Raw genomic sequence first — 25,976 nt, forward strand, 5'->3', positions numbered from 1 at the left:
AAGCTAGACTCTTTTGGTGAAGTCTCAAGATCAGATTTTGGTATCTGTTTACATACAGCCTTGAAAAGATGGTTTACTCAATGTATGTCATGTTTGTACTTTAATACTCTGAGAACTGAAACATTATTAGCTAAGTCAGATGTCTCAATAAATTTCTGACTTAATTAACATTTTAATCCAAATGAACAAAATTTTGAATGAAATTCAAATAAAATTAAGGGATTTGCAAGGTCTATTCAGCATGGATATAAACTGGTAATTTTTTCTCTGATATGTTCCAGTTTACACCAGTACCTTAAACAACCACGGCAAGGAGAATATACAGATGTGTCCCGGCCTATAAAAAAAAACTTCTTTATACAATGTAGAGACTTTGATTTTAACTATCGCCAAAGAAAATATATGCATATTTCTATTAAAAACAAGATCTTCATACAAATTTAAAGACTTGGCTTTTGAAATGAAATTCTTCTAATGGTTAATGCGGTAAATAGTTATCAAGCTAGCTGTCAGTGTTCACTTCAGTCCACTAGTGCCATTCATAAAACTCTTCTAATAAATCACTGCAAGGTAAATATGTTTCAAATTAACAGAATTTCTGCTGTCAGGTATTCAAAGACTTACTTTTCTTATTCATATCTCCTCACAAGCAATTGCACACATGTATTTCAATCATGCATATCCAACTTTTCTCTTCCATAAAATGTAGCTGCTTCAATGGACACATTCAACAAAATATACTAAATTCACATACAACCTGTTCTGCTAGAGTGATCCCATGTAAATCTAAGAGGTGTGATACCATGAACCTTCAAACGGATATTGCCCTCAGGTAATTTGATTTCAAAAAGTTGAGGAAACAAACATTCAAAAAACATTTTAAGATATATCTGTAGATGGAATGCCATTAATGCATATCTCTCCATTTATACAGCTTTTACCTATAATTTTTAAAATCGTGAACACTGGCCAACAGTAAAGGACTTTCTATACTAGTTTCAGTGATTTATGTCGCCAAATGTCACAATCATTTAGACTAAGCTTAATTTAATTTTTTGCCGCTGAACTTGATCACCATGCATATATTTCAAAAAGAATTTTGTAAAAGTACTGTCATAGTGCTTATATTATTTTCCTTTTGCCGCTGAACTTGATCACCATGCATATATTTCAAAAAGAATTTTGTAAAAGTATTGTCATAGTGCTTATATTATTTTCCACTTCTGATGAATTTGATGAGTTTGTTTAACTTTAAATACTAAATTTACATCTCTCATTTGAAACAATGCACACATGTTAAACTGTATATGATGAATTTAATGATCAATTTCAACATATATTCACACACACGGAAGTCTTCAATCAGCTGTATTTAAACTGCACCAAAACTACCTGTACAGGTGACTTAATTAGGACAGGGCATACAGGTATAACCTAAACAAGGTCTAACCTGAAGAAAGGATAGAAAACACGATGAAATTTATCTCGGTAAAGTTCCTCGTATACCTTTTATAGTGTGACCGTGTGTGACACATTTCTTCACTTAGTAATGATCTGTCTGTGTACACAGACTAGGAGGTCTAATGGATTCGATGACCAAAGGCCAACGACGTTAGACAAAGTCACACTGTACCATAAAGCATGGCCCATTTAAATCAAGGGGTCCATGGGTCTTAATGATCACCTCAGTAAGATTAAACTTTGTAAGTTGTATCACGTGCTAAAATGATTTACTTACTAACATTACATAAAGAAAACAATTTAAAAAAAAATTCTCATTGAGAAAATGTACAGAGATGCAAAATATAGACAGCTTTACATAATAGCTTCAATACCAAATTTGGCTAAATTCATTACTTATAGAGCTGTGTAAATTAATTTAAGTCTGTAAACAAAACAAGGCCCCCCTCCCCTCCCCCTTTTCTTGCAATGAAAAATTTTCTTAATCTATATACCTAATTTAGTAAATAAAATATTGAACACCCCCCCCCCTCCGCCACCAACCTTTTTGGTGGCATGTAAAAAATTAAAGGGAAATAAACCTTAAAATAGAAGTTCTATGGGTACTTCACCCCTGAAGATTGGCTAATTGTATCTTCTTTTTTTTTGCTTGTCAAGATTTCAGATGTCTAGCTGCCCTCCCTTTATAGTGCTATGTGCCTGATACACTCTTTCTATAATCATATTACGGTAACTTATATCAAATACATGTACCAGGTAGACTAGACTAAGTATATATTTCAACTTTTCATTTATTTGAATAACATTGCCCTTTTTTCCTATCACAGGTTAGACTTTTAACCGAATTAGATAAAGAATATGTTTCAAGTTTTGATACACATGTACTGATTTAATATACACACACCAGTAGTCTGTTTACATCGAATTCAGAAACAATGCAGGATAAACAGACAGTGACGATGATCTAACTTTATCGACAACAGCTTGTATTCCTTTTTGAAAACTTTGAATTAAGTGAACTTCACAGTTCAATGTCATTTCAAAAGATTTTGTCTTGAATTTCAGACAGTTTGACCACCTAACCACTGGGTGTTTAGGCATCTAAAGACTTATTATTATGAACAAAATTGTTAATTTTCTCAGATGAAAAAAATCTGCATTATGAAATAATAACAACTTTATTTTATAAATAAAATGTACTTTTGTTTTAATTTTAGCATCTTACTTAATTGATAGGTTTTATTTAAATTTGACAGATAGAAATTTATCAATCTAGCTGCCATTCTGTAGCTCCTGAAAAAAATTTAATGGATGACCTGAGCTCCCAAGGAGTACATCAATTTTTTTCAAACCAGGAGCTACAGACCTTCAGCTATTATCAACAAAAATTCTTTTTAGAGTAAGAAATAGCAGCTCATATTGCCTATATAAATACTCATTCACTAGAGGGAATTAGAACACCAAATCTTCCAGAGGGATACGAGTCTTAACAATGTTTTACAACTGTCAAATTTAGTTGAAATATTTAATTTCTTATCAAAGAATGCTTTCTCTTCCCTGGATGAAGAGTCAATATCTATTCAATATGATTTAGGCCATATACATAGGTACCAAGTAGAAAGGGTAATACTGTGTTAGTGTATTAATGTTAAATTTTTGTCAATAGAAGTCAAATTAGTAAAATAATATTATTAAATATATAAGTAAAAAATTGTTAATATAATAACTTTAAATAAGACATCAACAGATATTACCTGTCATAATGTTTAGCTCTGTATAACTCTACCCACTGTCACCTCTCCTTGTCTGAAACATCCATGAATCGGGGTGGTAGGACAAATTTCTATCCAACCACCATAAATTTCTCGAATACCTAGAAGACAAGGGGCAATCAGTAGATGTTAAATTGTCGAGGGCAAAAAGGGTGTATTGACTATACTCTGGGCCAGGTAGGTAGATCTATCCATAGAATTCCACTTCACCTGATAACAGGTTATCTTTATCTGTCCCAGTGAATAACTCTGTATGGTCAACCCAAATTGTAGATAAATCTATCATTTCTCCCCCGTCTACATCTACACAGCAACTACCTGTACAATTCATCATTTGAGAATAGGACAACACAATTAACATACAAACAGTAAATATTTCAAGGACTGCAGATTTCAGATGGAATTTATACATAATTAGTAAAACACCTTAGGACATATTTTTACCTATTCAATAATTTGAGATGATTATCGGTTCCTGAAAGTTTTCAAAGACCCAGCATATTTTCTCTTATTCCATCTGACCAAATTCTAGGCATGAGAGAGAAAGAAATATCCAAATTCTTCAATAAATAATGGAGGTTTATACACAAACTCTCTGACATAAAACAGCCTCAGTTATCTCATATTTTCACAACTTAAAATTACATCATCTATATCAAATTTCTAAGAACACTATGAAAAATTATCTTCAGCCAATTTAACAACAACTTCTTTGTCAAATAACTGAGGGACAAGTCTGATTAACAAACTAAAAGCAAGCCTCAATGTTGTTAAAATCACAATGTTTTTCTTATCTTATATATTTAATTTACCAACAGTAAATGTAACCTGATTTAAAAAATGTATATACAGGTACATACATGTAGGAATCCCTAAATATTGACCCTGACCTTTTGTAGAAGTTATCCAGAGTATAGATTACATGTAATTTAATAACCACACTGTATATACAGGCTGTGTATCTGGGCCTTCAGAAAATTTAAAAAATCCCTCCTTTTGAAACCATCAAGTTTACCCTGACTATTTGCTAGTCAAGGAATAGACCATGGTAAACACAATAAATAAGGACAATTATCCAATTCTCATGAAGACAATAAACCAAGCACTCAGGGCTTATAAATTTCTTAAAATTCTGTAAGTTTTCTGTAGTTAATATAATTCACATACATTATATAATAGGGTGTACGAAGAACTATAAATATGTCCATTAAGGATTTAAATGCTTCACCTAATGGCACGCTTGTATTGCAGCATGAAAATATACCTCTGCACAGGTGAAAGTTGACAGTGAAACAGGATGACAAGAGAATTTTTCTTTATATGTTGTATCATTGAATGGAGTTAGGTGAAAATATCTTGAACAAATCTTTTTTTCTAAGAATGACATAAAAGAAAAAATAAATGATGAATGAAGTCAATATCACCAAGGTCAGAAAATGATGACAAACAGCTCTCAAAAATACCTATCTTATGGATAAATTGAAGTTTCATAAAAATATATGTAACTTGAATCGATTGATTTCACATAAATGCAAAAATTTTTGTTTTAGGGAACGCCAAGATCAGAATACTATGTTATATGATAGGAATACTGTGTTATGGACAGTGGAACTATTCCACCCATATGTATATTTGTTTAAAGTTTAAAAAAAATCTAAGAAACTAAGCTACATTCAAAAGTAAGGAATTGAGAAAAATAAAATAAACTTCAAACACATAAGAATTTTTTTTTTCCCTTTATGCTGTAACATATTCAACATATTTTGTACTACAATAAAACTCTTTTAGCAAGCATTGTATTCAGTATTTCAAAGCAAATTACATAACAAAACTACATTTAGGTATGTAAAAATGAATATAAGTTTTTAGGTCTACATTTTTGAACAAGAGATTAATAGCAACATTTTCTGTGTATTTCATATAATAAAAAATACATTAACAATCGATTATGATTATTTCAAATACATAGATAAAGTATGCATACATTTTACAAAGATTAAACTTGACGACATAGCGATTCAATTTTTTATCACTGAACATCATTGAAACATCGTGTCTTTTGCATGTATTGTAAATCCAATAGATGTAATATTCTTAATTTTTCATATTTGAAATTCATTATTTCATGCAAGTTTGAAAACATTTATCATCAACACTTTGTATAAGCACTATGCTTTTTTTTTCACCTACTTGTAAAATTGTAATTATAGAAATAGGAATGATTTTTATATAATTATTCATTAAAAAATTCTGACAATAAGCAAAGTTCGAAAATATGATTTTTTTTATTAAAGAGCAATACCTTTTCTCAAAATAAATAATAATATATTTTGTTTACATTTCGACACTGTTATTTTTTAGGCTTCCAACAGTGGAGTCTTTCAAAGAATTGAACAGCAAACAAAATTCACTTAAACTGCCCTCCCAACCATTTCGTCCTAAATAGATCCCTGGCAAATAATAACAATTCAACAAGAGGAATAACTCTGACACAAGTTTCAACTTTTTCCACATGAGGTAAATACATATATAAATGGAATTTATATTACAATCCTTAATGCATATTCCTTACATATGCTAAGTAAGAACATACACAATATATTAAGCCTAAAAGTATGAAAAAATATTCCCAATTAACAATAATACAAAAAATATCACTGAATATACTACACTATAGCAACTAAATAATGACCAAAAAAAAATGCATAAACAATAAAAAAAAAAATGTTTTTTATATTAATGACAAAGGCAAATAAATTAAATGAATCTATATAAACAATAACAGTAAGCACTGTGTATTAAAGTATAAAATAAAAGTATAAAGGACTACAAACTATATCAATCGTTCACAAATATCACATCTGAAGCTGTAAATATCAATCATTAATTCTCAAGAGTTTAAAAATGATCATACAAGAATAATAGAAAATCCATTGCTGCTAAGATTTACAACAAAGTCTTAACCTATAACATGAAATAATGTAATATTTAAAGGACTAGATCATAAATTCACTTTCTATCAATGCTGATTTACAATAAACACTTCAAAGGAAAATGTTGAACAATAGGTTTTACTGTGTATTTTCAAGTGGTAGAGTGAAAAACAGGGAAATAAGTTCTTGTCTTCACTTTCTGAATAAAATTTGCTGGAAAAAGTAATACAATTAAGTTTAAAAACCGAGTACCGAAATCTGATAAAATATATAGTAATATTCATAATTTACATAACTGTTTAAATCTACACTTGTATAAAATATCAAAATAGCAGCATTTTATATGGCAATTTTTGGACAATCTAATCCTAGGGCACCAGTACATCAGTAATTCAATCGCATCACATGCTCAGCCTTTCAACAAGAGCATACATCATCGCTAATAATTTATAATACCATTTCACTTTGCGAGAGGATGAACAAAATAGGATATGATTCGTGACAAACATTGATATCAATTGCTGTAGGACTATGTTCCATTACTTATGACACAATCAAGCAATATTATACAATTATTTAATGAATACATGTACATCCAAATGTAAAAATAGTCTTTCCCCAAGCAACTGATTGCATAGATTGAACAGATCTATTTGTAAAATGAGAAATTTCTCCCTTTAGTGGGGAATCCACAAATAACTATCACCATGAAACGCCTCTGGCATAATAAAGTATTGCAGTTCATAACTCTGTGGCCATTTTAGAAGACATGGCCTGGATTCTCTTGGCATTGCAGTTTTTACATAAGATATGCTCGTCCAGAGGGTAACATCCTCGTCCTTCAGCCTCAGATGACAGCAACAGTCCACAATCCTGTTTAAAAAGAACAGAATAAACAATGACAACAACAGAGGAAAGACACTCAAGAGTTTCCAATAAATGTCTGCATGTCACGTATACATGTATACCTCTGTAAATACATACAACTGTAGTAACTGTACAGTGGATTTTACAAGAGGTGTACTAACCAACAGATAAAATCTTAAGCAAAAGAAAATCTTAGCTCAAAATTCCTACCACATATTAATAAATGTATATACATGCACCGTTGAACTACGATATGTCAAACACTGATATCTCGAATACAATGGATATGTTGAAGTGATTAATAAGTCTCCCAACCACTTTTTAAACAAAGTTTTTAAACAGTCCCATCTAGTTCAAGATAACGAAGTTTGACTGTAGTCCAATCCTATCTGATTAACATCCCCCCTCTTCATCCCCCACGAAAATTAAAAAACATTATTTCATTATCATTTACTTTGTATGGGAAGTGCTAATATTTGCATTGCAAATACATGTACATAATCGTCTGCTTCCTCTCCATGTTTATATAAATATGCATAGACTCACTTCACATCTATAGCACTGAACATGAAAACTTTTATCCATGGCAACCACCCTGACAGTCTCTTCCTGCCCTGTCTCTGGCATGATGGGATGTTGACAGACGCAGCAACGAGGGGCAAATTTTCTACAAGATCAAAACATGGGAAATTAATACAATCTTTATTGTTAATATAACTTTGCTAAAGTAACATAAAATATACTGCATAATTATTTTACCCCTTTTATAAAATACAATCACAGGTAACGATATACGCGACTCTTAAATCAGATTTTATAAAATTTTCAAATGGCTGCACATTAATTAACTCAAATAGAAAAAAGACTGAGCGAATATATATGTTGTCACAAATATTTCCCTATATAGTATACCCCCCATTTTATTTTCGCTCTTTTCAGTGTATTTAGTTTATGTAAATAGTTTTTCTCCTTATATGTGTATATCTATCTCCAAGTTATTAATTGTGCCTATCAGGTGCCCTCTTACTTGTGAAAATCTTCAATGCAGTGAATCTGGTTGGTGGCGTCCACTGTGAACGGGATTCCATCCAAGCTCTTCCCACACACCACACAGGTAAAACAGGCAGGGTGGTATGGCTTCCCAGTGGCTCTTAGAAGCTATAACAACAAACCAAACACCTGAACACCAATAGAAAATATCTAACCAGTGACTTAATGGGTCCTGTACATAAAATAAGCTTTGCCCTTTGATTCCACGTTATTTATTTAAGGTATTCAATGATTTGCTGTTTTAGTTGATTGAAAAGTAAACTGAGATTTTGAAGGACTGAACACAAGATGGACAGAATTGCAAAATAAATAATTTATTAAATTTTTGGCAAATGTGACAGTCCTGGATTTTGTGATAGTGGTGATGAGTACCTTGTGTATTATTTCTTTTTTCTTTCAAACCAAGAATCAAAGCAAAATTAAAATGGAACAGTGAATGAATCCTGAAAGTTATACACCAATCAAACATTTGGCCATGCACATCGACATTATTATATAACTGCTTTAATAGCAGTGGGCAACCTGAGGTTTTGACGTATGAGTGAATGTACATGAACCATCCCTAGACACCCACAGCTAATGCTTGTTTCTTTAATGATTGTTGTATATCATAATGTTTTCTGATGATCGTAAAAAACAATCAGTCATGGGTCTTTATTGTTCTTGTTAAGGAAACAACAAATGGAGCGGTAGCAAAAAGAACATGTCCTAGGAAACTGAGTCATCTGTATCTACACAAATGAAAGGTCATTATACTGGTAACCACAAGCAAATTAAAACAATTAAGGGCCAATAATTATCATGAATTATGTCAATGGATTAAGGTTAAGTGTATTGAAGTCTCCTGTAATGTTACTCCTGAGTAGAGAGAGTGATCACTGAGACAGCTTCCTCCTGTTATCTCACCACAAATATCTCTTTCCGTCAACACTTAGCCTAAGTGCTTGTACTTATCACTTAGTATGTCCTTATTGATCTCAGAGGCAGGAAATATTTTCAGGTCTTTTGCCAAAACATAACCACGTACTACTTTATAGATGAAATATTCATTGGTGCTCAAATTTATTCAAAATGAACTCACCCTGTCTGTGATTGCCTTTGAACAAACTGAACATTTCTCCAAGGTGCTCTGAAACATGAAGAAATGGGTGTCAAATTAAAGAACTTTTCTCATTCATAAAATAGAGATTAATCATTGAAAATTCTATTAAAATAGATACTTACAACATAACACTGTTCACAATATGGCTTATTGTCCATGGAATAAAAGGATTTTCCTCGTAACAGAGTGCCTGCAGAAAACAGTTGCAAACCAAATTAAACCAGCTATGAGATTTCTATTTGTGAGTAAAACAACAACACAAATTCAGAATCTTTTTTTACAGATAGCAATACTGTAGATTCCTAATTAAGCGCATGGAATTAATATCCACGTAAAATCATGAGCACCCTTCACGGAATTTAAAAGCTCACCATTATTTTTTCAGAGTTTAGAACAATAAGAAATAAGGGAAAGAGTTACGCATTCGCGATTTTATATTCTCGCGATTTGATACAAAACAGCAGGATTGCAGAATGAAGTACTTGCGTAATATATTGCGGAATTTACAGTAGTGTAGATATACAGACCACAGTTGACACAGATGAAGCAGGAGATGTGGTAGACCTGGTCATTGGCCGTACATCCATTGTTCTCCCCCACCACCTTCTTCTGACACTTCACACAGATACCTACAATCACAATCAAACAGAAAATTACAACCTATCATTACATGTCCTTCTGTTAAGTCTTCAAGATTTAATATTTTTTTTATCTTAATCACAATGGTCTTTAAATTATGATATGATAGTTACTGATTGTATTGCAAATCTTGCATCCTTTAATTTATCTTATGTATATCAACAGAGAATTTATGCAGTCTTAAACAATTGATCTTAATTAAGATTTAAAATCAATGACAGTTTATGAATACATGTATTTGTATTAATTTTGACCTGCAAAGAAAATTTCAAAGAGGTGTAAATAAACGTCTAAAAATGTTTTAGATTCACTCAAAACATTGCGAACTCTAGAGCATCATACCAAAGAAGTCCGTTTCACTGGAGGACTCCATGTTCTGTATCAGGAGACTGGTCAAGGCATCCACCTCTGCCTCCTTGTTAGCTTTGTCACCCCCACGGGGAGATTCTGGACCCACAGAGGGCACCTGTGGTCCCGGCATAGGGCGCTCTCCTCTGTATTCATCCTACAAACACAGGGTCAAAGGTAACACTAAATGATTGTCCCATTGACGAAGGAATAAAATCAGTGAATAAGATTAGAAATACTTCTAGAAAAAAAATCCATTATATATTCATACTATATAAGAAACAGATTGAAAAAAATTAGCTTGAAAAAGGAATTTCAACTACATATACCGGTACATGAGTTGAAAATTATATTAAAGTTCAGTTAATATTTCATTAAACAAGAAATTGTTGCACATTTCAGCATAAAATAATGTAAGTAGCATCGAATATGCCAGTTCCTGGTGTCATCCAATCAAATCTGAGGGAGTTAAAAGTAGACATGACAGCAAATTTGATTTTTCAAGCATTACAGACCTTCACATGTCCCTTAAGTCTGTCAAATTGTTAATAAATTCAAATGAATGCAAAAGTTAATGCACGATTGGCAAAAAAAGCTAAGAGGAATGGATGGTAGTTGACATTTTTAGACTTTATAAATCTCCTTTAGATAAAGAGCTATGTATGAAGACATAAGTAAATATTGAATTTTTAAAGCTGAAAAACTTTACTAAATGAAAATTTATGGTCAAAAATATCATTCAAATTTTTAAGACAATTAAATCTGTTTCAAATTTGTTGACCACCAAGCCTCCTTACACTTGTTGTCTAAATGTTAATGTGTTTTAAACATTTCAAGAGACTTATGTCATATTATTTTTTTATAAAGCATACTTTACAATAAAGAGTGTATAAATCATTGTTTTTTGTTATATAATGATTAACAACATTCCACAAAGATGCCATTTCTCATGCAAAATGAATGCTAACTCAAACCTAAAGATGAGTTGATTTACTTATAATCTGTAATTAATTATTTCAAACGTACATTTTTTCATATAAACTATCATAAGATTAAATAATATTGTATAGAAGGAGATTCTTTAAAGTATGTAGTAAAATTTACTATGGTTATGCATAAACATTTTCAAACAAAAACACAAATTCAGCCAATTACATCCCTACTGACAGAAAACCTACCTCGTATCTGGGAACAAAGCCCCCCGAGCCAGAGCTGGGCGACCTGCTGTAGTCAAAGTCCAGGTTCTCTTGGTTGTTATACTGGCGATGGTCCGGGATGTTCTGTCGGACATACCCCACCGGTGATGTCACCGTGTCTCTGGGGGAATTGTAATTGTCCGGTGGCTCCCTCACTACCTTCACCGGGCGGGCGTAGATGGTGTTGTCCGTCTGGGGGGAGGGGCCTGATGAGGAGTACGCGGACTGGAGGGACTGTAGGTTGGCGTAGTTACTGGGGCTCTGGTAGGATGTTGTGGGGGGCCCAGTGGGGGACATGGAGCGACCCCCTTTGTAGGTTGGCTGGTGGTTGTCCACTTGGTAGTGGGTGGAGCTTGTGTGGTACTGCTCAAAGGATCTGTAACATGGAAGTCCAAATGTGATACCCTGCTAAGCTAAACCTGTGGTATATGTCAATTGCTTACAATCTTTATATACATAAACCTTTGATAAATGACCTTAATGTCTGATCATGCAATTTCTGCAATAAGGTAAGACTGAAAAAAAGAGTTTCTTTAAATGCAGATTGGAAATTCATCCACCAGCATTTTTAATAAGGAAAATTTTTAAATGTGAAGAGTACATCGAAAAAAGAAAACAATTTCGTAAGTTGATGCTTTGATAATAATAAAAAAATTATAAACAAATCCTACAACATTCAAATCTTCTTTGAATGGCTTGCATAAGTCTTTTGCTCCAGAAAAGACTTTAGGCCATTAATAATGCTCCTCCAACCCAACTTGTCTTAAAGCTAGCAATATAAAATCTAACACCATTACAATGAAATACCTGTTGTGAGGTGAATCGCCATAAGATGAGTACATCTGGTTGTGCACTCCATATTGAACATTTTCAGGGGAGTGTGTGTTGTAGTTGGAAGTTGGAGAAGGAGGGGGAGGGAAATCCTCTTGAGGATCATTATAGCCATAGGCCCTGGACTGCTCTAGTTGTGGTATAGGGTATGCTACTTCCTCAATGTAAGAACTCTGAGGGGGAGGGGGTGGGAAATCTTCATCCCCTTGTTCAGCTCGGAACTGTCGATATGTTCCACCTCCTGAAATAAAAGTGTTCTCTACGTACAGTAATACTAAATAACTGAAATGACTCAGTATAGATATAAGTACATTGTACTACATTTATTTCAGTCTGCATGGCATCGACTTTCTTGTTATTCATTATTTATTTTTCTCTAATTGTTACGCATTTCAATCTTTCAAACTTTCATATAGCTGATTCACAAGGAAAGTGAAAATGAGTTATAGAGATAATGAATGAAGATTGATATACTCATGGAGTAAATGAATTAAAACTGATTTTGTCTTGAGCTACATGTAGAAGTAATCTCAGAAAATGTCAGTACCTAAAAATACATTCATATACATGTAAGAGAATCCTTCATAAGATTCTCTTGTTACTTATATCTGAATACAGAGCATTTCAACATGCTTTTAGTGATCCATATATTTTTTCCCTTATTTATACATACAGGTACATGTATATGTATGCATAGTTGTTTACTGGAATAATATGCATGCAGTAAAAGTAAAATCCATATCCACTCCTTGTGGTAAGACCAAAAGTAATGATTGACACCTCGTAACTTCATGTCATTGTCTGCTACATGTATACATATAAGTCATTACATAGTACATACTGTTACACTGTTGAGGTTATGTACTTTATAACCATTGATATTAGATACCTGGTTTCCAAGGCTTGGGCATTGAGTTCAGGGTCACTGTTAATACAGTCAAAATGTAAGAAAATCCTAGTACCTGGTAGTTACATTGTACAACTTCAAACTAAATTAATTAAGGTCATAGTCCCAGGTCACTGCATTGCAAATAAAATTTTGCTGATTTTTTAAAAGATATCTAAACTATCCATGAAGGAGGCAATACTGGACAGAAAACAGCTTGGTAGTGACCATGTTATATTTGAATATATGTACTAGATCTAGTCAGCTAGATTTCTCCATAAATAGTAAAATAACTGTGCATTAGTATGATGATCAATTACAAGTACTCTGACATCCTGCATTGATCTTAACATATTCATACAGTTACATGTGAGTAATCACTAGGTGATTTAGTAAATGCTTTGTTTTTATGCTGGCACTCAGGTTATAAGTCTATAGTCTCATGTTTTCTTCCTGTCAATTGCTCAATGACAAGCAATAAAATTGTCGTCAACCATAATGTCATCTTTTTTACTCAGAAAGATTGACATGGTCAATATGAGAATTTGATACATATACAATGCAGCTATGCTTTAATCTCTTATATCTCCACATCACCATAAAAAAAAATTAACACCACCCCCCCCCCCCACTCCTCCAAAAAAAAAAATATCAATAACAATTGAATTAATACCTTTTCCTTTTTATATGAAATAGATGTCTTTTAATGGCACAACACTTAATTGCTTGGTACTGTTTAAGTGACATCCACCTATAAGTTTATTTCACTACTATAGGTACCTGCTTTGAATGGCTTTGGTGATGTATTCAGGACTTTAGAAGGTTTGGGGGCCACAGCGGGAGGAATTTTCTTCTGTGTTCCTGGTGAGTCATTCATATTGAGGCCCTGAAAACTCCTTTCTATGCCGTGTTGTGTCATCTTTCGAATACTCTATGAAAACTGTTATGAAGCAGAAGTTTTAACCAATGTGTGGGTTGTAAATCAAGTGACAACCACACAAATGTCTTCATTTTAACTTGTCTTATTCTCAATTAATTAACATTTCAACATGAAGCTTTAACTTGTTTTTGACATTTTCAAACATACTTAAAACTTAAGGACACATCATCCAATTGTTACAAGAGATCTTGTCAATTTAACATTATGAAATTAAAAATATATCAACATTTAGTGACAAATAACTGCAATGAGCCAGATGCAATACACATACCATGTCATTTATGATTAATAATCCATATGTGCACAATTAGGCACATGTTACTGCGATCATAAATCAATTATGACCAATAGTGAAGTATTGTTATGTTTAATGTGTTGATTAAGTATGAATTCATCTATGTGTAGTATTATACTAAATTTAACTGAAGGAAAATTGAACAATACCTTTCCATTATTTACAATGGAAACAAGCAGGAAATCCCAATATATAAGAAACCATGTATGTACAGAAACTGATTGCAACAACTCAACAATTTACTTGTCATGCACTCGTTATGATTTGAATGAGGTAGGTCACATTCTAATCAGCAGCAGTACTCTTACGTCAAACGTTAATACATCATTTTCATTCAACATATACATTACAAAGTTAAAAACGCATCTACCATTGCACAAATAGATGAGTGGGTCCGACAAAATGAAATAGAAATCAACAACCCTATTTTCGTTTCGCGCTAATTTACCTGGAATTAGCCTTTGAACTTCGTTGCTGGGATTTAAAATCCTTTAGTTTTCTTCTAACTGATAATTTTCTATCACTTGTTAACTCTCGATTGTCAGGAATAAGGATATTTACCTATTTAAGCACGGTATTAGCTCATCTGTCATTACTCGAGTACAGCCATAAATGGAATAGTGGCTTCCGTGACGTATTTCCGCTGAGAAGTCACGCAAAGAGAGGTAACTCGCGCAAATATTCAGCGTTTGGGAGGGAAATTATTTTTATTGAATCACATATTTTGGATGAATACGATTGAAGGATGATATTAAAAAAATTAAAGAATATAATCATAAGATTTTCAAATACTTCTGAAAGCTGACAGAGAATTTAGCTGTAACTGAACTGACCAATTAAACTTCCGCATAACTAAAAAATGTTAGGAATGCGTCATTTGGGATTGTAAGGCTGGCCCCATTGCAAATGCGACGAACCACCGCTTGGTTTTTTGTTTAAAAAATGCTGTGACTCATGCAGAGAGAGAGAGAGAGAGAGAGAAAGAGAGAGAGAGAGAGAGGTTTGCCATTTGTTATAACAGAACTGAGAAGGGGCTATAGTAATCTGGTAATATTTTATCCAAAATCGTGACAAGAAAAAAAGAACAACCCCTTCCATGCTACATGCTAGCTGAATCTCGAGTTAAGCGTACAAGATTATCTTGTAAATTACGAATAATCAATTAAAATATTTAAAACTGAACCCCCCCCCCCAAAAAAAAAACAACAAAAACAAAACTGATCATCAGCAGTCTTTTATAATATCGTGAACTGTAATACAAATTTATTACAAATTAGAATTGCTAGATGTATTGGGGGGAGGAAATGTCAACAGTTTTTGTTTCGGTTTCTGTTTTGACGTACCTTTTGGGCAAATCTAAAATAGAACCAAAAACTGGTTTCTATCTCAGTCACCTGAAGATAGGTAAAGTTAGCTACTAGTAACTGGCTACTAGTAACTGGCTACGAGAAGTAAGAAAACCTAGCTACTAGTAACTGGCTACGAAATAAAATCAAAGTTGGCTACTCGTAACTGGCTACTAGTAACTGGTTTCGAGAAGTAAGAAAAGCTAGCTACTAGTAACTGGCTACGAGATGAAAGAAACTTGGCTTCTAGTTACTTGTTACTGTTCATGTGAGAACACATACCTAGGATTTTTATTTGTGTTCTTAAGATGTACATTGCACTATATCACTGTCAATTGTCAATATATCTCAAGTAGCTGTATATTTAAATTGAAGATATATGCCAGACTTGCTAATATCAACATTATGTCAAGTCATCCACATAATCTTACGGCACAATTACTCAGATATCCCTCTTTATGTAGTCAGCTACTTGTGAATTTTGTAACAAATATCTTTATTTTTTAGCGGTTTTGTCAATATATCTCAAGTAGCTGTATATTGAAATTGAAGATATATGCCCGACGTGCTAATATCAACATTCTGTCAAGTCATCCACATAATATTACGACACAATTACTCAGATATCCCTCTTTATGTAGTCAGCTACTTGTGCATTTGCTAAAAATATCCTTATATTTTGGCGGTTTTGTCAATATATCTCAAGTAGCTGTCTATTTAAATTGAAGATATATACCAGATATGCTATTATCAACATTCCTTCAAGTCATCCACATAATATTACGACATAATTACTCAGATATCGCTCTTTATGTGGTCAGCTACTTGCGTATTTTGTTACAAATATCGTCATTTTTTTTGTGGTTTTGTCAACATATCACAAGTAGCTGTATATCTAAATTTAAGATATATGCCACACATGCTATTGTAAACATTCCTTCGAGTCATCCACATAATATTACGACACAATTACTCAGATATCGCTCTTCATGTGGTCAGCTACTTGTGCATTTCGTTACAAATATCTTTATTTTTTGTCGGGGTTGTCAATATATCTCAAGTAGCTGTATATTTAAACTGAAGATGTATGCCAGACATGCTATTATCAACATTCCTTCAAGTCATCCACATAATATTACGACACAATTACTCAGATATCTCTCTTTATGTAGTCAGCTACCTGCGTATTTTGTTACAAATATCGTCATTTTTTTTGTGGTTTTGTCAACATATCACAAGTAGCTGTATATCTAAATTTAAGATATATGCCACACATGCTATTGTAAACATTCCTTCAAGTCATCCACATAATATTACGACACAATTACTCAGATATCGCTCTTCATGTGGTCAGCTACTTGTGCATTTCGTTACAAATATCTTTATTTTTTGTCGGGGTTGTCAATATATCTCAAGTAGCTGTATATTTAAACTGAAGATGTATGCCAGACATGCTATTATCAACATTCCTTCAAGTCATCCACATAATATTACGACACAATAACTCAGATATCTCTCTTTATGTAGTCAGCTACTTGTGCATTTTGTGACAAATATCGTTATTTTTTGGTGGTTTTGTCAATATATCACAAGTAGCTATATATTCAAATTTACGATATATGCCAGATATGCTATTATCAACATTCTTTCAAGTCATCCACATAATATTACGACACAATTACTCAGATATCTCTCTTTATGTAGTCAGCTACTTGCGCATTTTGTTACAAATATCGTTTTTTTTTTTGGTGGTTTTGTCAATATATCACAAGTAGCTGTATATCTAAATTGAAGATATATGCCTGACATGCTATTATCAACATTCCTTCAAGTCATCCAAATAATATTACGACACAATTACTCAGATATCTCTCTTTATGTAGTCAACTACATGTGCATTTTGTTACAAATATCTTTATTTTTTTGCTGGGTTGTCAATATATCTCAAGTAGCTGTATATTTGAATTGAAGATATATGCCAGACATGCTACTATCAACATTCCTTCAAGTCATCCACATAATATTACGACACAATTACTCAGATATCGCTGTTTATCTAGTCAGCAACTTCTGCATTTTGTTACAAATATCTTTGTCTTTTTGCTGTTTTGTCAATATATCTCAAGTAGCTGTATATTTAAATGGAAGATATATGACAGACATGCTATTATCAACATTCCATCAAGTCATCCACATAATATTACGACATAATTACTCAGATATCGCTCTTTATGTGGTCAGCTCCTTGCGCATTTTGTTACAAATATCGTTATTTTTTGGTGGTTTTGTCAATATATCTCAAGTAGCTGTATATTGAAATTGAAGATATATGCAACATATGCTATTATAAACATTCCTTCAAGTCATCCACATAATATTACGACATAATTACTCAGATATCGCTCTTTATGTGGTCAGCTACTTGCGCATTTTGTGACGAATATCCTTATATTTTGACAGTTTTGTCAATATATTGCAAGTAGCTGTATATTTAAACTGAAGATATATGCCAGACATGCTATTATCAACATTCCTTCAAGTCATCCACATAACATTACGACACAATTACTCAGATATCTCTCATTGTGTAGTCAGCTACATGTGCATTTTCTTACAAATATCTTTATTTTTTTGCTGGGTTGTCAATATATCTCAAGTAGATGTATATTTTAATTGAAGATATATGCCAGACATGCTACTATCAACATTCCTTCAAGTCATCCACATAATATTACGACACAATTACTCAGATATCGCTCTTTATGTAGTCCGCAACTTCTGCATTCTGTTACAAATATCTTTATCTTTTTGCTGTTTTGTCAATATATCTCAAGTAGCTGTATATTTAAATGGAAGATATATGCCAGACATGCTATTATCAACATTTCTTCAAGTCATCCACATAATATTACGACACAATATCTCAGATATCTCTCTTGATGTAGTCTGCTACAAGTGCATTTTGTTACAAATATCCTCATTTTTGGCGGTTTTGTCAATATATCTCAAGTAGCTGTATATTGATATTGAAGATATATGCCAGACTTGTTAAAGTAACATTCCTTCAAGTCATCCACATAATATTACGAGACAGGTACACAGATATCTCTTTTGATGTAGTCAGCTATTTGTGCATTTTGTTACAAATATCTTTATTTCTCCCCATACGTTTTTTGTGTGCACGTAAAAAGATGAAGCGAATGAAAAAAAATAACCAGTGAAATTATAAGTAAATTTTGCCCCCACCCCCCTTCCCCCATCCCCTTACAGATAAGATTTTTACAATCTTTATGAGTTTAAATTTGTTTTTTTGGTCTTCAATATTTAAATTAAAAACTAGATATCTTTAATCTTTAATCTTTATGTACAGAAACTTGAGTAACATGGAAAGTGTTAAAAATGAAGATATTTATAAAGAAATGCAGTAGTAGCTGACGAGATTATGAGTGATATCTGAGTAGTTGTGACGTTATATCATGTGGATGACCTAATAGAATGTTGAAATAAACATGACTGGTTAATATGAGCAATATATACATAAAGCTACTTGAAAAATATTGACAAAATCCTAAAAAAAAAAAAAAAAAAAATTTAACAAAATGTTTTAAAAGCTGATGAGATTTAAAGGGATATCTAAGTAATCGTGTCATAATATCATGTTGGTGACCTTATAGAATGTTTAAATCAACCACTAGTAGATATCTTCATTTCTTTACACAGCTACTTGAGGTTTATCAACTAAACTGTTGAAAATGGAAGTTTTTATAACAAAATGCACTTAAAGCCGATGAGATTGAGAAAGATATATCAGTAATTATGTCGTTATATCATGTGGATGTCCTAATATAATATTAAAATGAACATAATTTGTATATATCAGCATTCTATATACAGCTACTTGAGATTACAAAACCGCCAAAAAATAAAGATATTTGTAACAAAATGCACAAGTAGCTGACTACAAAAAGAGAGATATCTTAGTAATTGTGTCGTAATATTGTGTGGATGACTTGAAGGAATGTTGATAATAGCATGTCTGGCATACATCTTCAGTTTAAATATACAGCTACTTGAGATATATTGACAACCCCGCCAAAAAATAAAGATATTTGTAACAAAATGCACAAGTAGCTGACTACATAAAGAGCGATATCTGAGTAATTGTGTCGTAATATTATGTGGATGACTTGAAGGAATGTTTATAATAGCATGTCTGGCATATATCTTCAGTTTAAATATACAGCTACTTGCAATATATTGACAAAAACCGTCAAAATATAAGGATATTTGTCACAAAATGCGCAAGTAGCTGACCACATGAAGAGTGATATCTGAGTAATTGTGTTGTAATATTATGTGGATGACTTGAAGGAATGTTTATAATAGCATGTTTGGCATATATCTTAAATTTAGATATACAGATACTTGTGATATATTGACAAAAGCACCAAAAAAATAACGATATTTGTAACAAAATGCACAAGTAGCTGACTACATAAAGAGAGATATCTGAGAAATTGTGTCGTATTATTATGTGGATGACTTGAAGGAATGTTGATAATAGCATGTCTGGCATACATCTTCAGTTTAAATATACAGCTACTTGAGATGTATTGACAACCCCGCCAAAAAATAAAGATATTTGTAACGAAATGCACAAGTAGCTGACTACATAAAGAGAGATATCTGAGAATTTGTGTAGTAATATTATGTGGAGGACTTGAAGGAATGTCGATAATAGCATGTATGTCTTCAATTTAAATATACGGCTACTTGAGATATATTGACAAAACCGCCAAAATATAAGGATATTTGCAGCATATGCACAAGTAGCTGACTACGTACAGAGGGATATCTGTGTAATTGTGTCGTAATATTATGTGGATGACTTGAAGGAATGTTTATAATAGCATATCTGACATATATCTTTAATATAAATATACAGCTACTTGCAATATATTGACAAAACCGTCAAAATATAAGTATATTTGTCACAAAACGCACAAGTAGCTGACTACATAAAGAGAGATATCTGAGTAATTGTGTCGTAATATTATGTGGATGACTTGAAGGAATGTTTATAATAGCATGTCTGGCATATATCTTTAATATAAATATACCGCCACTTGCAATATACTGACAAAACCGTCAAAAAATAACGATATTTGTAACAAAATGCACAAGTAGCTGACTACATAAAGAGAGATATCTGAGAAATTGTGTCGTAATATTATGTGGATGACTTGAAGGTATGTTTATAATAGCATGTCTGGCATATATCTTCAATTTAAATATACAGCTACTTGTCATATATTGACAAAACCGTCTAAATATAAGGATATTTGTCACAAAATGCGCAAGTAGCTGACCAGATAAAGAGCGATATCTGAGTAATTGTGTCAAAATATTATGTGGATGACTTGAAGGAATGTTTATAATAGCATATCTGGCATATTTCTTTAATATAAATATACAGCTACTTGCAATATACTGACAAAACCGTAAAGAAATAACGATATTTGTAACAAAATGCACAAGTAGCTGACTACATAAAGAGAGATATCTGAGTAATTGTGTCGTAATATTATGTGGATGACTTGAAGGGATGTTTATAATAGCATATCTGGCATATATCTTCAATTTAAATATACAGCTACTTGTGATATATTGACAAAACTACCAAAAAATAAAGATATTTGTAACGAAATGCACAAGTAGCTGACTACATAAAGAGAGATATCTGAGAAATTGTGTCGTAATATTATGTGGATGACTTGAAGGAATGTTTATAATAGCATGTCTGGCAAATATCTGCAATTTAAATACTAGTATACAGCTACTTGTGATATATTGACAAAACCGTCAAAATATAAGGATATTTGTCACAAAATGCGCAAGTAGCTGACCAAATAAAGAGCGATATATGAGTAATTATGTCGTAATATTATGTGGAGGACTTGAAGGAATTTTGATAAGAGCATATTTGGCATATATCTTCAATCTAAATATACAGCTACTTGCAATATATTGACAAAACCGTAAAAAATAACGATATTTGTAACAAAATGCACAAGTAGCTGACTACATAAAGAGAGATATCTGAGAAATTGTGTCGTAATATTATGTGGATGACATGAAAGAATGTTGATAATAGCATGTCTGGCATATATCTTCAGTTTAAATATACAGCTACTTGCAATAAATTGACAAAACCGTCAAAATATAAGGATATTAGTCACAAAATGCGCAAGTAGCTGACCACATAAAGAGGGATATATGAGTAATTATGTCGTAATATTATTTGGAGGACTTGAAGGAATGTTGATAATAGCATATCTGGCATATATCTTCAATCTAAATATACAGGTACTTGCAATATATTGACAAAACCGTAAAAAATAACGATATTTGTAACAAAATGCACAAGTAGCTGACCACGTAAAGAGAGATATTTCAGTAATTGTGTCGTAATATTATGTGGATGACATGAAGGAATGTTGATAATAGCATGTCTGGCATATATCTTCAGTTTAAATATACAGCTACTTGCAATATATTGACAAAACCGCCAAAATATAAGGATATTTGTAACAAAATGCGCAAGTAGCTGACCACATAAAGAGCGATATCTGAGTAATTGTTTCGTAATATTACGTGGATGACTTAAAGGAGTGTTGATAAACCAATATCTGGCATAAATCTTCAATTCAAATATACAGCTACTTGGGATATATTGACAAAACCGCCAAAATATACGAATATTTGTAACGAAATGCACAAGTAGCTGACTACATAAGTTGAGATATCTGAGTAAGTGTGTCGTAATATTATGTGAATGACTTGACAGAATGTTGATATTAGCATGTCGGGCATATATCTTCAGTTTAAATATACAGCTACTTGAGATATATTGACAAAACCGCTAAAAAATAAAGATATTTGTAACAAAAATCACAAGTAGCTGACTACATACAGAGGGATATCTGAGTAATTGTGTCGTAATATTATGTGGATGACTTGACATAATGTTGATATTAGCAAGTCTGGCATATATCTTCAATTTAAATATACAGCTACTTGAGATATATTGACAATTGACAGTGATATAGTGCAATGTACATCTTAAGAACACAGATAAAAATCCTAGGTATGTGTTCTCATATGAACAGTAACAAGTAACTAGAAGCCAAGTTTCTTTCATCTCGTAGCCAGTTACTAGTAGCTAACTTTTCTTACTTCTCGAAACCAGTTACTAGTAGCCAGTTACGAGTAGCCAACTTTGATTTTATCTCGTAGCCAGTTACTAGTAGCTAGGTTTTCTTACTTCTCGTAGCCAGTTACTAGTAGCCAGTTACTAGTAGCTAACTTTACCTATCTGTCACCTGACGTTATATATTTTTTCTCATAATAGAAATAGATACCCTTTCCATAATAGTTCCATAATAGTAAATTAATTATTGGTATATAACTAAGGTGGTATAATTCTTCCCTTTACATGCAAAATAAATTATGTCAACATGCAAGAAAATGATGTCGACATGCAAGATAATTATGTCTACATGCAAGATAAATATGTTGACATGCAACGTAATTGATGCAAGTTACAAATATGATATATCATTTCAGGAAATCTTTTTTATGAGTAAAATCACATTCAAACGCCCGTATCTGACATCATAGATTAATTCATGATTCAACATAATCATGAAAACATGCGACTTATTTATGTTGACATCAGCTAATTTTAAACATTTTAAGCAAGGGTATGGAGCACATATGTATGGGCACTTGTTTCTGAGAAAATTTTTTACCCTATAGTAGGGTAGAGTAAAAATTTTTCTCAGAAACAAGTGCATGTGGTATGGAGTCCGTTTTTAGCATTAATGCCGGTGTAAAGCAGAATAATGAACCCCGTTGACCTATGACCTGGGGTCATTTCACGTTACATCGTTCTTGAAATGGAGGGGGTTATAGAGATGGGCATACCTTACCCCACGTCTTGACAAGCATAAAAAAATAAGAATTTAATTTAAAAAATAATCCATTTACTTTACCAATCTTACCATGGAAGGGGGGGGGGGCTTAAATAGTATCCTTGTATCTTAAAAATAATTCATCAAACTTTAATACATTTCATTTGAAATAATGCACACACAATTGTTCACACTTATCAAGAAAAACTTTCGTTTATGTACCTGGATTTTTTTCATTAGTAAGTTTAGTGGCAGACATTTTTTGAAACGTTATCGCCTCATTATTTACTATTTGCGATTAACAACAAAGGCGAAAAAAGTTAAATGAATTCTATCTGAGCTATGGTTAAGAACTAAATGATCGGTTGCATGGCTGCATGGCAATAACTGACTTAGGAAGTTTAACTAACCCCCGCCTTCCACCGAAACAAAACAGTTACTGGTCGAGGAACTTTACAAGAAGTGCCATAGCGTGCAAAGAAAAGGGACAAGTCCGAGGAAATTTGGACGCAACTCGGGAATTCACAAACAATTTAACTGAAAATTCATTATGGCGTTAATATATCGACTGATTATATTTCTAGGTTTGTGCGTCGTTTCGGGTAAGAATACATGCATGTTGTTATTGTGTGATGAACTGTGATTTTGTAACATCTTCTACAATTAATAACAATTACTTGAAAATGTAATTTTTAAAGCTTAAAGTATAATACACACTTTTCCTATTCGTAGATAAAAATATGTGGATATCAATATAAAAAAAATGATTTTCTTTTGACTCATTTCACCGGGTTGCTTTAGATTGTCTAATAAATAAAATCAATACTAGTATATATTTCGGTAAGATTATTTTCAAGAATTCTGTAGAAAAATACTCAATCAAACACAGATGTTTTTAAGGTTTACAGCACACATAACCCTTTGCGGAACCAGTTATATGCTCTTTCAAATTCGAGACTGCATGGCGAATTGTAGAAAAAAAACCTTATATATATTCTCAATCAAAAGTGTGAATAAAGGTTTGCTCAATCCATCCATCCATCCACCATCCATTAACTGTTTTTGATTCCGCTCTTGTTAACAGTGTCACCAGTATCAACATCGGGAACAACAACGACAACAACGACAACAACTACAACAACAACTACAACAACAACTCCATCCCCGGGCACAACTCGATCCCTGGGTACAGCTCCACCCAGAAACACCGCTTCAGGTGGGGCAACAGGAGCACCCGGCAGACCAGGCATTTCAAACTGTGGCCTAGGATGCAAACTTGGACTACCTCGTCAATCATTCAACTTTGGAAACCCCAACTTTCGAGGAATGGGATCTGGAGGCTCCACCCTTGGTGCTGGGTTACACGGAACTCTTCAGTGTTTTTCATTCAGTGTTGTTGCCATCTTTGTTCACCTTACGTTATGCTGACTTTTTTAATATTGCTTTAAGTTTAAGGTTTTAATTATTGCTGAATCTTTTTTTTCTACAATTATTTCAGCATACTTTGTAAAGGCACAGAAAACCCACCAAAAACAATGGTTGATATATGATATCTAATATTGTAATTTTTTGTACTTTAATTTATTCTGAAAAATACAGCTTGTGATCAATGCATGTTATAAGTAAAATTTAGTTCAGTCAAAGATTTGTTTTTTGATAAACCCTTGTTAATTAGGAAAATATTTGTATCAAGCCTAATCAACCTACCGGTATACATAAATATCTTACCTAACTGGCTTACAGCAGTCACATGGAGACTACTTGTATTCTTATGTTGTTACAATACTATTTCATCGAAAATTTAAAATTTCTACAGAGTTATTTAAATTTCATAATTAACATGGATAATTTATCTGCCCCCCCCCCAAAAATGGCTGATAGAATCACTTTGCAAACAAACAATTGTGCAGTATCATTCAGTGCTGATAGTAATGTTTAATCAGTGTCTTATGCAAGCAATATTGTGGTTTGCGTAATATGACCTTCGTTAGAATCTTTAAGATTAGACTTAACCTTAAGTGACTGATAGTTATTACAAGGAACACTTGTCTCTGGGTTTTTGTGTTTGTTTTAGATAACAGAGAAGAGATTTCTGATTTCAAAATTTGAAAAGAAGAAATAATGTTGAATAGACCAAACTTTTGTCATACAATGTTTTAGTTATTGAAATCACAGCAATGAACCTGTACCTATTCTGATACTACAACTTGCTTACGTGTTGTTTACAAGTGTCTTAAAAATCCATGGTATCGGAAATTAGTTATCTAATCGAAAAGAACTAATCTCTTCGCAAGCAATTGAAAACTCAACAAATTGCAAATTATGTCATATAGTTTA

The 25,976-nt window shown here is 32.6% G+C and overlaps 2 protein-coding genes and 1 long non-coding RNA gene across 7 annotated transcripts in view; 1 reads left to right on the forward strand and 2 right to left on the reverse strand.

Moving 5' to 3' along the window:
* The window catches only part of LOC105318036 (polyamine-transporting ATPase 13A3), a 28,821-nt gene extending 25,096 nt beyond the window's left edge, over nucleotides 1-3,725 (reverse strand). For 2 of the 3 annotated variants that reach the window (XM_066080149.1, XM_066080147.1), the window contains exon 1: nucleotides 625-775. In XM_066080149.1, coding sequence (XP_065936221.1) covers nucleotides 625-637 — 13 coding nt within the window. In that variant the 5' untranslated portion in view covers nucleotides 638-775. Of the gene's footprint in view, nucleotides 1-624; nucleotides 776-3,215; nucleotides 3,334-3,707 lie in introns of those variants that run through there. The other variant, XM_066080148.1, reaches the window with a different exon arrangement.
* A 1,399-nt stretch (nucleotides 3,726-5,124) lies between these two features.
* On the reverse strand, nucleotides 5,125-15,032 carry LOC105318037 (thyroid receptor-interacting protein 6). 3 transcript variants are annotated; one of them, XM_066080151.1, is made up of 12 exons: nucleotides 14,882-15,032; nucleotides 13,866-14,025; nucleotides 13,089-13,124; nucleotides 12,176-12,440; nucleotides 11,351-11,744; nucleotides 10,167-10,329; nucleotides 9,713-9,814; nucleotides 9,308-9,375; nucleotides 9,165-9,212; nucleotides 8,061-8,191; nucleotides 7,580-7,700; nucleotides 5,125-7,039 (listed from the first exon to the last, which is right to left on the reverse strand). In XM_066080151.1, exons 2-12 carry the CDS (start codon nucleotides 14,002-14,004, stop codon nucleotides 6,908-6,910), a joined length of 1,599 nt encoding a protein of 532 aa, XP_065936223.1. In that variant the 5' UTR covers nucleotides 14,005-14,025; nucleotides 14,882-15,032; the 3' UTR covers nucleotides 5,125-6,907. The 3 variants fall into 3 exon arrangements, with proteins under 3 accessions (XP_065936223.1, XP_065936222.1, XP_011413202.3); XM_066080150.1 differs by having other exon boundaries at nucleotides 14,769-14,949; XM_011414900.4 differs by lacking the exon at nucleotides 13,089-13,124 and having other exon boundaries at nucleotides 14,769-14,948.
* Nucleotides 15,033-23,746: 8,714 nt separating this feature from the next.
* LOC109617348 (uncharacterized) lies at nucleotides 23,747-25,282 on the forward strand. The gene is made up of 2 exons (XR_002198496.3): nucleotides 23,747-24,241; nucleotides 24,724-25,282. It is a non-coding gene; the product is annotated as an uncharacterized lncRNA (long non-coding RNA).
* Nucleotides 25,283-25,976: the final 694 nt, after the last annotated feature.

Source organism: Magallana gigas, chromosome 3 (genome assembly GCF_963853765.1).
Source record: "Magallana gigas chromosome 3, xbMagGiga1.1, whole genome shotgun sequence".
Lineage (NCBI taxonomy): Eukaryota > Metazoa > Mollusca > Bivalvia > Ostreida > Ostreidae > Magallana > Magallana gigas.

Excerpts from the sequence above, each read along its gene's own strand:
- LOC105318037 (XM_066080151.1), bottom strand. The coding sequence starts at position 14,004 with ATGACACAACACGGCATAGAAAGGAGTTTTCAGGGCCTCAATATGAAT. Across the intron at positions 11,745-12,175 it reads GGCGATTCACCTCACAACAG|ATCCTTTGAGCAGTACCACA; the intron begins GTATTTCATTGT and ends TCCATGTTACAG. Across the intron at positions 9,213-9,307 it reads ATTGTGAACAGTGTTATGTT|AGCACCTTGGAGAAATGTTC; the intron begins GTAAGTATCTAT and ends TTCATGTTTCAG.